The sequence below is a fragment of the Aptenodytes forsteri genome, unplaced genomic scaffold, assembly GCF_000699145.1.
Source record: "Aptenodytes forsteri isolate BGI_AS27 unplaced genomic scaffold, ASM69914v1 Scaffold88, whole genome shotgun sequence".
Lineage (NCBI taxonomy): Eukaryota > Metazoa > Chordata > Aves > Sphenisciformes > Spheniscidae > Aptenodytes > Aptenodytes forsteri.
This window is the reverse complement of record NW_008795948.1, coordinates 619,805-631,369: the sequence shown is the minus strand read 5'-3', so window position 1 is coordinate 631,369 and position 11,565 is coordinate 619,805. Positions and strand designations below refer to the sequence as shown.

At 38.6% G+C, this 11,565-nt stretch overlaps 1 protein-coding gene across 1 annotated transcript in view; it reads right to left on the bottom strand.

The window, feature by feature from the left end:
• Positions 1 to 657: 657 nt before the first annotated feature.
• Positions 658 to 11,565, bottom strand: part of HTRA3 (HtrA serine peptidase 3) — a 27,348-nt gene continuing 16,440 nt past the window's right edge. Inside the window, 4 exon segments of the mRNA XM_009285372.2 lie at positions 658 to 1,628; positions 2,618 to 2,713; positions 4,529 to 4,577; positions 10,843 to 10,957. Of these exon segments, the coding sequence (XP_009283647.2) occupies positions 1,463 to 1,628; positions 2,618 to 2,713; positions 4,529 to 4,577; positions 10,843 to 10,957 (426 nt within the window). The 3' untranslated portion in view covers positions 658 to 1,462.

Sequence of the window (11,565 nt, the reverse complement as noted above, 5' to 3'; positions counted from 1 at the left end):
GAAAGGCTTGTCACACAAACAAATCAGTTGGTACAGCCAGAAAGTCTAGACGTGATGGCAACCTAAAGGTTCTAGCTGCCCCAAAGATACACTTTGATGCAAAAAGGAGTTAAACAAAGACACAAGAACCAAGTCTCAAAAGCACAGCTTGCTGTAGAAAATGCTCCAGATAGAGACACTCCTCTGTCTCTTTGGGAACGGTAGCAATATTCGCTAAGAAAGAAGATAGTTGTGTGGTTTAGGGTACCTAGGAGATCTGGATTTAGCTCTTTGCAATTTCTGTCCTGGGTTTATCACATAAAAGTCTCCCACGCTCTAGCTGTAAAACAGGGTTAATAGTGCTTCCTTTCTGCTTCTTGTCACCTACAGGCAGAATTGAGGACAACAGGATCCCAACTAGACTCTCTCTAAATGACATCAAAACACAATTCATAAATATGAAAAAAGTGTAAATAAATGACTTGTGTGCAAAGCATTTCTAAACATAGTCTAAATAAGGGTAGAATAATTATACCATAGGGCTGCAAAGGGTTTTCATAACATCAGGGCCCAATTTTCTGTAAGAAAATTTTCTCTTGGGAGAGTCTATTCCAGTCTGACAGAAAGGGGAGGGGAGACATACTTCTTTAAAGAGGTTTACACCAACGCATTATTTGTGTAAACTTTAATCTCCTTACAGTAGAAACATACACAGTACAAGCCAAAAGTAGTATAACAATTTTACAGCAAAGCTTACCAGTACAATGCAAAACTAATTTGTATCAAATTCTTAAAAAACTGTGCACTTTCTCAAACTTAACTTTGTTCAGCACATCGTTTTGATTTATATATAATAAGGCATTAATTCTATAAGAATCATTTACTATATTCCAAAATCGCATGACCTAGGTGTAACACTCTATAGCCTGATACCATTTTTGTTCCTTTCGATATTTACAGATTTAATCTACCTGCATTGACATGTAGCATACAAGCAGTAAGAACAAATACAAGCTCTGCCAATACTAGTTTCACATTGAAAAAGTTATATAAAAAAAGCTCAATTGTGCATTGCAATAGCTTGGTTCTGCTGCAGCCATGACTGTAGGTTAAGAATAATTTCCCTTTTCGGCACGCTTCCTCACTTCCAGTAGTATTTTCATCTTTCAAAACACAGAACTGAATCTGCTCTGAACCTGCAGGAGCTGGAAGTGGACCCCATTTCTACCAGCTACGCAAAATTTGTTTTCCTCCTCCCCCTCCCCAGAACAACACAGTTCTTAAATTTCTTTGAAAATTAAATCTTCTATAAATGGCATAATTTAATTCATTCTAGCTACTATGTACAGAAATGGCTCAGGCAATTAAGTTAGTCCACCTTGTCATTAGTCAACAGGAAGTATAATTACTGTAGCTGTAAAGGAGGTATCTAGTGTTCCAGAATAAGTGAGTTTAATTATGGTGAGAGCTTCCTCAATTCTATTTACATGACAACTTCAGGCTCAATGTTAAATAGCAAGTCATCATTTCCTCTTCGAACTTCAAGTAGTAGAGGTGATTCATTCATCACAGCCTCTTGCAGGTCACTGGAAGTCACCAAAGGACGCCCATTGACTTTAACAATAATATCTCCATCTTGGATCCCTCCTCTGCAAAGACAAGAAGAAAAAGGCAGTAAGTATGCATTCTATGCAGAGAAAAAGTACAAAGACTATTCACCACCTCTTTGGCTGATGTGATAAATTTTTACTTGTTTTAGTTTCCATTGAAGGGAAATTCCACCCTTCTGACTGCGACAGAATAATCGGTAGTACTCGCTAAATGCAAAATCAGACTCGCATTATTTCACAGAGGATTTTCTTCTAAACCAGCAAGAACACACCAACAGTAAAAGTAGTCTAGCTTTCTCTTTGTCTTCCAGAAAACTACAGCAAAGGGGAAATAGAAAAGACTTTTAGCCATGACTGACTCACTCCAGTCCATCCGTTTGCAAACATGCTTTTATCTCTCCAGTATGTGTTTTAAGCATTGGCAATTAAACCACTCTCAAAATTTCAAGACAAGCAAAGTGTACCCACTGAACTACAGATAAATTATTTCTCTCTTGCTGTTCAAATGTAATCCAGAACAGCTGCTTTTATTGCCTTTGCATTTTCTTAATAATTTCTGAAGTAATATTTAGAAGTGTCGTCTTTATTTTCCAACTGTTCTGTAAAATAGGCTCTTCCTCTAAGATAAAGCATTGTCTCAGATAATAGCTCTGACAATGTCTTATGTGAATGCTATCCTGTTTCCTATTTAAACTCAATTCAAGTTTCTATTTATTAATATTTAACATACTTTTCAGAAACAAAATTTGGTTCATTGTATTTGGGGTGTTATTTAAATTTGCACTGTTAGTGTTTCATAATGTCATTTAAAAAGTTCTGATATTGAAATATTTCACTTTTGTAGATGTGAGTAGAATCTTAGCACAAATATTTTTAACTTTTTTTTTAACCTAAAGACAAAATTTTTAATTGTTTAAATACAAATCAAGACTGGTACGAGGAAGTACTTGAATATAAATAGAAATATTACCTACTAGTATCTATTTGGAGATTTATTTACCGTGAGGAAAATAATGTGCTCTACATACCTATGAGAAGGTGAGTTTGGAACAACTTCATGTACATAAATTCCACTTCTGACATCAGGAAAATCAGCATTACTGTGTTTCAGTTCTTCCACCAAGCTAAAAGAAATTATATAGCATTTGATTCCACTACAAAAGCAGTAGCATTCAAAAATTCTTATTTATTTATTCTCAATTTTTTTGTGAGCAAAAATGAATGACTTAACAGTTAATTGTTTGCCCCTTGTTCTTGCGGTAAGAATGTAGGGGATTTGAATTTGGATTAAAACACGTAACATAGATTTTAAAAGAGCCAAAACTATTTACCTGTGCAAAACCTGCTATATTATTTAATGGTCTCGTACATCTCCTGCAAGAACCTGACTTTTCCTATTTGTAGCAGTAGCACAGAGGGCACTGTAGAAGAGTACAGGGACAGTACCACAGAGAGCACAGGGACAGTAGCACTCTCTGTCCTAGGTGCTGTACAGGGACGAAAGATATTCCTGCCCCAAAGAATTAATGCTGGTGATGGGGCAGAAATTTGCTAGCGATTTTGCTTCTTTCTTTTTGCAAGTCATTCTTAATTTGTCTTTATCTAGAACAATACAACTTTTGAGAACTTCAGTCATCAGATAGATCAGAACTGTGAGAGTTTTCCAAGGAAACTTCAGCTTCCTCAAGTTTTCTTGAGGAATTGTTTGTGTATCCCTTTCCGAAGAAAGAAGACAGGAACCAGCTGCAAAATAGAGACTTTAAAAATATCCTCTCATTTCTGAGGAGATGACATCATTTCAGGTCTGTGTACAGTGTGGGTTAAAAGCCATTAAGAAAGGGTTTTAAACTAATGATGGATTACTCTGCTGTCCGCCATGAAAACCTGGGATCCCTCAGATGGAAAGCAAGCCAAAATGGCTGCACACAGCTTCACTTCATTTGATTTTGTACTTAGGAAGCTAATAATTAAACGACTAAAGCAAACACACCAGGGGAAGTAGTCTTTTCCTGAAAACAGGCCTGGAGACATCTTACACTGCTTCATTAGATGCCACAAAAGCAGTAAAATCTCACATCATGTTCACTTCACAATTACGTAGAGAAACATTCTGAGTTTCTCTCCATAGGTGGTGGCCCGGTGATGTTAATGCCGTTACACTGATTTGTTCCAGCTGAGGATCTGACCCTTTGGGAAGGATTGCAAGAGTGTAACTCAATAAACAAAGATGGCTTTACTACAACCCCAGCTGGAAATCGTCTTGTTTAATTTTGTAGTCTACTGCCACATTGGAAACGTGCCTACTGCTGGGAACTAACACAAGCATAAGAGCCCTCATTTGTTATCCCAGAATATATCCGGGTAATGGCAAGACAGAAAGCAATTTGAGAGAGAAAAGACAGTAAAGAACTGGAGGAGGGTGTCCACATTCTGGCTTTGTTAACATGGAGGCATGAAGCTTTAGTTCTGCACTTTAGCAACTACTTTCTTTCCAGTTAATGGTTAGGCACCAAATCTCACATCATATGGCCTCCACTGGCACTGATAAAACTACCGCCAAACCCTCAGGCAGCTAATCTGTCACTGGCACTCACGGTCACCTGAAAGCAACAGCTTGTTTAAATGTCATCTAAAACCTGGTGTAACTCCAGACATCCTCGTCAAGAACCAAAATCAGTGTTCAGGCTCTTCCTTATTTCCCTCAGCTAGCAACAGGGCATCTACCATTATCAGTATTTAGAGCATGACTGACAGTGATTTTCCAGGTCTCAGAACACATATTCCACCAATATCATTAAAATATTTGCAGACTTCCTACAAGCTAACGCACAATTCTGGATTCTCTGGAGATTTGTAATAAAAGCTGAATGAAGTTCTGAACCGCTATTGACCACAACTTGTATGCATGATCATACAGATTACCTTTCTAAGATACTTACGCAGGTGTTATTGTCAGCATTCTGATGCCAATGAAACGTTTCTTCCCATCTGAAAATAACACAGAAGATACTTAAGAAATTTAGGTGAACACTGACAAAAATAACTACTTTGATGACCAAAAATACCTGTCAATTAAAACAGGATGTATCAGCTTTTAACAAAACTAAACGGAAATCATACACATCTACACTGAGGTCATTTTTTATTTTGGTTAGCCTTGGTGTACAGAATGACAATCTCTCTCCCTGCAAGTGAGGGTAAGAGAGAAGCTCATTTACACTCCATAAGAGTTCTCCATAAGAGTATTCCTTCAGGAAATTCAGGAAAATGTCTCTGTTATAGTGTCACATGACTTCAGTAAATGGAAAATTTCATAACCAACTACCATTTCATCTGAAACTCGTCAAGAGAATTTAATCATATGGTGTTCTCATTAAAATGTAGAAATGGGATTTAAAGAAATTAAAATTTCCACCTTTCAGAGAAAGGACAACCAAGAGACTCACACTGATTCTAATGCAAATGGTTTGTTATTTCTACCCCAAAGAATGAAAAGCAAGTTTTAAAAAAACCTCATAGACCTTAACCAAAATGATCACAAAAATGATCAGGGGGATGGAACACCTCTCCTGTGAAGAAAGGCTGAGAGAGTTGGGGTTGTTCAGCCTAGAGAAGAGAAGGCTTCAGGGAGACCTTATTGCAGCCTTTCCGTACTTCAAGGGGGCTTATAAGAAAGATGGGGACAAACTTTTTAGCAGGGCCTGTTGTGACAGGACAAGGGGGAATGGCTTGAAACTAAAGGGGGGTAGATTTAGACTAGATAGAAGGAAGACTTTTTTTGCGCTGAGGGCAGTGAAACACTGAAACAGAGGCAGTAGATGCTCCATCCCTGGAAACATTCAAGATCAGGTGGGACGGGGCTCTGAGCAACCTGATCTAGTTGAAGATGTCCCTGCTCATGGCAGGGGGGTTGGACTAGATGACCTTTAGAGGTCCCTTCCAACCCAAACTATTCTATGATTAGCCAGGACTCTACAGAATTTTAAATGGTGAAAATTCACTCCTTTAGGAACAGCACCACATTTCTGTAGTTGGCTTTTAGTAGTCATGATATTGCACAGCTGTCTTATGAAAAAAATACAGTCTAATGACTTCCTGAAGCGAGTGCTTTAGTAGTTAGATATATCCGGTATGAAGCAGTATTTCCCCTTACTTGTTCCAGCATAACTACTTCACAATTTCGTTGAGCTTCTCCATGTTCTCATGTGAGGAAAAAGTTTGAAAAGGACATGTACACAGTCTCCTCTAACTCTTATTCTGTCCAAGAAAAATAGTTACAAGTAAAGGAATTAGTCCTGAATCATACACATGTCCAATATTCCCATTAGTGTCAGTGAAATGTTGACTACTAAACGTTGGATTTACTACACTCTGAACAACCGTACATCTGTAACTGTCATCCCTACTTTTTCCTAAAATGTTCTGGCTCTCCTCTATTTTAAAGTGAAACTAATGAGATCAAAACCACCTATAGTAAGAGTGTCATGAAGAAGTCCAATTACTCAAAATTGAAGTCTCAAAAACTTTGGGCATGGCCGTGAACTAGTGCACTCACTAGTGCTTCTCTAGTCTACATGGCATAAATGTAAGTTTTCACTTTTTAAAAATAACCAAACATGATAATTCTCCCACCTGAAAATAATCCCCCCATCCCTGCAATGTGGACAGTTAAATGATGTTGTCTTCATGAGACACATAGATGACAGACTCTCTGATGACAGTTTACTGTTTGCATTAAACAGTTTGCTGCTGGTCATGGCCTGTGTGATGCAGAAATAGGCAAAGCACAAAGCGTAGGCTGGGGGCCGAGTTAGGAATGTTTACATGAAAGAAAAATTAAAATGAAAGAAGGGACAAAAGAAACTGATCTGGAAGAAACAAAACAGCAAGGAGGAGATTGGGCAAGAATGAAAAACCACAGCAGAAATGCCACTGATCTAAAAGGGAATTATTTCCCCAGTGGCTAATGATACACGTAAAAATAAGGCTTTGGGGGGAAAAAAAAGTATCTGGTAACTACAGACTTAATCACAACTAGTCCATTCCATTCAATTTAACCCAAGTCAAACATCTTGCACAAAACCCAAAGTTTTCATCAACAATGATTAGAGGGAATATAATTGTCCAGTTTATTAGAAGTATCAGCAGAGACTGAACAGGCACAAGCAACCAGTTGCAGTGTTTTACCATCCCCAAAGGATACGCATTTTGACGTCAGGGTTAAGTCACATTGGCAGAACAGTATGTGGCACCTGGAACTACCACTGTCATATTACATCTGCTCTGTGAATAAAAAGTCTCAAAACCTGCCATTCTGGCAATTTGTGCAATCATGAGGCAGAAGAAAAAATAATTAGGAGAACTGGAATAAAGCGAGGTCATAAATCTAAGAAGCACGTCACCAGGGTGAAGTCCCAGCAGTAGTTAAAAGAAGGTTAATATGTTGGAACAATCAGGTTGAACAAATGTGAAACCATCGCAGCTTAAAGCTGGAGCAGAGCACAACAGAGAGAGATATTCAAATTGCATTTCATTTTTGTAAATACCAGGCCAGATTAAACACTGATTCCAGTGGTACAAAGTCAAGCAAACCAGCCTCAACCACTAGTTTAAACTTAAATCCGTTTTGTGTTAATAGAAAGTCACAAGCAGCTGACCCCAAGTATTTAGAAGTTCACTATTTACGGAGATTTCTGTTCCACAGTAAGGAAAGCATTTGCTTTACTGTTAAACTTTTCTTTTTTAATTGATGCTTGTAACAGTAGAGATACAAACCAGACAGATAAATACAGGCTGAAGGCACGAGTGTTTATGACTTATAAACTGTGGCAAAAAGAATTGATAAATCCAAATTAAGGGGTCAGGCACTCAGACTCCTATGGGCATGAGTAACTCTGGCACATGAGTATCCCCGTTGCAGTTGATTTCAGTGGGGCCAGGATATCACCAAGATCTCCGAGTGAAGAAACGAATCCTGCACTTTTTATTCAAGCAGCAGGCAAAACTCCTACTTCTCTGCTCACTCCTTTTGGACTTGGATCGTCTTGCAGATTGCCTGAGCAGTCCTGAAAGCATTTAAGAAAGATACTCCACTGCCAAACAGAAACCATGAAAACAGCTCAAGTCTATAATGCTGAATTATGTGCAGTGTACCTTCCATAAAAACTGTATAGCTGAATTTAATCAGTAGTCTGAATCTATACTCAGCACACCTCCTAAGCAGCCCTCATGACTATTGGTAATAATTATCAGTAATAATCATACAAATACATAGGTAATCATATAGTTTCAACACAACTAATAAAGTCTGCTGGGGATGTAAATGAGGATTCATATAAATGACTTGTTGGGTGTGGCCAATGCAGAACTGCCCCACTTCTCCTTGCTCATCTGAAACAAGGTTTATTCACTTTTCTGCTAACATTATATGAGAGGCCAGGCTGACCTCTTAGGCTGGATTGTCTCTTTAATATTTTGTCAAATCGCTAACTTACTCTCTTCCATCCTAGAGGATCCATGTCTGAACATTTCTAGTTTTACTGTTCTGCTCAAGTCTAAACTAGGAATAGATGGCAGAGCCAAGACTGAAACTGAGAAATTCCTATGGGATACTAACAAAAGACTGAAGTAAAAAAATCAGTCAATGCTTAAGTATATAGATGACTTCTAGAGGTAAAGACAGAACACACAGATGGTTAAAACTGAGATATAGATGGAGACACTTAACTTCATGCACCAGTTTAGGAATTTCTAACTATCAAAGGAGGTTAATATTATTACTGATAAATCCAAAATTAGCAAAGCCTTTCAGACCATTCAACAGATTAATATCTCTATGCAGAGTGTGGTAAATCTTTGGTAAAAAATACATTAGGTATTATTATGTATTACCCATGCATTAGGTAATATAGAAAGTTTAGATAATAATAATCAGTGGAAATAATTCATTCAAATGCCATCCTCTCCTTCTTTTTTCCCCTCTCTGCTCCTGTACTTCAGTAGATCATATATTTGCAGTTATATACAATGGATGGGACTTCAAAAATACATGCCTTCTATATAAAACTGGTAGTTATCTGATCAACTGAGATTTAAAAGACTAAGGGCAAGCTTATTAAAAAATATACTGAGTATCTCCTATGTGCCAGAGTAAATCTGGAAAGAGAGGTTTCCTAAGGGAATTTTATCATCTTCAGGCACTATGATATTTACAGCAAAATGGTAATACGCTTAAACTTATTTCTATGACCTAATTGTACCATAAGGGCGGATCCCACTGAAACTACTGAAACGTAATTGGAGCAAAAGAAAACATGATAAAAACATCCCAAAAATCCTGCTTACATAAATTCCTTATGTCAACAAATAACGCCTATACAACAAACCTGAAAACTATTACTAAAGGCCTAAAAAATGCAAAGTAAGTCTCAAATATGGTGAAAATATCTCCTAGAAATTCTCTTTCTCTATGCATCAAGGGCTTTAAATGACTGTTCTTCTGCCTGCAGCAAAAGTACAAGAGGTACTTCAGACAAGCAAAAGCAAAAAAATTTTAAAAAATAAAAAAAAAATTAAAATTGCCTGTGCCCAGGTTATGCCAATCAATGGCGGTCACACTGATGCTAAGAGTAAGTATGAATCCTTTTCCCTTGATTAGGGGATAATGAGAATGGTGAAAAATAATCAGACAGTACATCACAATCACAAGCTAAACTTGAAACTTCCTTTTTTTTTTCTTAGGGTTCCATAGGCAGTTATCTCTAGGCCCTCTAGCTGGGCTCAGCGGGTTCATCATTCCCTGGAGGCAGAGGTGTCTGAAGGAGCAAAATGGTTGATTTCAGTGGTGGCATCTCTAGCCTTCACTGACTTTCCAGCCCCAGCTACCAGGAACCCCTTGGCAGATGGTGGGCTTTCTGCACAAGGCTTGTGTTCATGCCTCTAGAGCCATGTCTGCAGGGTGAGCCATCACTCCTCCCTGTTTTGAGATGAGCAGTTTGGTTCTGAAGGGTAACATCGCTAATGATACAGACCTGCTTCTCTCAGAAGCCAACAAACAGTTAGTAACCTGGATGAATAAATAGGTTTTTTGACTTGTTGGCTGAAACAAAATTATGTCAGCTACTTTGAAATGTACTTTTCAGCACATAATTAACTTTTTTCATCAACTCCCCCCCACACACACCTCAATCACCAAGTGAAAATAATCTTATTTGGGGAATTCAGCAAAACACAGATGAGGGGACCCATCAGAATTGTGACGGTCTCAAACATACAAGGTGATGCATAACTTTAAAACCTCTGACTAAGGGAAGTTTCTGCAATAACGGTATTTGAGAGAACACCAAGAGGACAATGGTGTCGGGAAACAACCCTGGCATCAGCAACTGGATGAACTCAGTAGAAGACAAGATTAATATCAAAAAGATTCAAGAGAAGCAGCAGCCAACAGTCATGATAAAAGATGAGTAGGGTGTGGACAGATAAATTGGCAAGCAAAAGAGAAAGGAAGGTTTGGCCTGGATGAAGCATCACTAGATCAGCTTTGGCTGTGCAGCACATAGTATGACACCTAGTACAGTGTGACAGATATGAGGCAGGCACATAAAAAAAGTCCAGAGTACTGCAGTTGTCAGTTGCTGGTATATTTAGATTTATATGCTCTTTGTTGCAGAGGCCTTTCTTTTTTTCTGCCTCTCCTCCCCCGCCCCATGTATTTCTTCAGGAATGAGTACACAAGTCTTCTTCCACTGGGGTCTGAGTGTCTCACAATATCCAATTATACAGCACTGACATAGATGACCATGGCAAAATAAAGATCATCCACTGGTAGTGCACACACTACACTCCATCCATGGATAGGTGTTTTTAAAAGTTTTTACCTTGTTCTCCACAGTACACCTTAATCTCCCTCTTGCTTGGACAATATGTGAAAAAGGAGGATAAGACTCCTTGAACAAGTCACCATCTGTTCCAAGATCATTTGAGACTATACTGACTCATCCGTGTCCTCACTATCCTCAGAGGCCCTTTTTCCCAGGTTTATACAGATACTGTCTACTCACTGGGGGGTTGAGTAATAAAATGTCTGTCCCACCTCTGTGAAGTTGTTTTCTATTTCCAAGTCCATGGTGTTCTATACTGTAAAATAATGCTGCTCCTTTCAGTAACAGCATCCCAGGCCCGTGTCTTTTGGCACTTCACCGATAGATCAGGATAATAATTGGAAGATGTCACTGTTTCTTGCTGACCTTACCTTTACTTTGTTTGTCATGCGACTCTGTGAGAAACTGGGTGATGCGGTCTGAAGGAATAGCAAAAGAAATTCCAGCTGTGACCTTCAAGGTGTTAATCCCAATCACTTCACCATCCTGTTGAGAGACAGCACCCAATTCATTTGCTCCTAAGTGACAGGGTTCAGCTCACTGCCTAGCATTTCATGTTAAAAGCTGGTGTAAGAAATTTTAGAGCGTTGTAATCACTCAAGAAATAAACATTACTTCTAAGGGAGGATCTGGGCTCTGATTCACAATCCCTCTCACATTTAACTGTGATGGCCAGAGAGATTACCGTACAGGTTGTTCATCCAAGGTCCATCCCATCACTCGGCAAGAGATTCCCTCTGCCGAGTGAGCAGTGGAGTCACTACTACCACTACAGCCACAATTCACCGACCTGCAAAATCACTGCTGGTTTAAAGAAATCTATTTTAAAATCAGTTGTGCAGATTAACCAGGTCCCATCTTTGCCCTGCATCCCAGGTTTTATAGTGCTGTTGTGGTTTAACCTCAGTCAGCAACGAGCACCACAACAGCTGCTTGCTCACTCCTTCCCACCCCACCCCACCCCCGGTGGGATGGGGGAGAGAATTGGAAGAGTAGAAGTGAGAGAAACTTGTGGGTTGAGATAAAAACAGTTTAATAATTGAAATAAAATAATAATAATAATATTAATAATAATAATAATAATAATACACAAA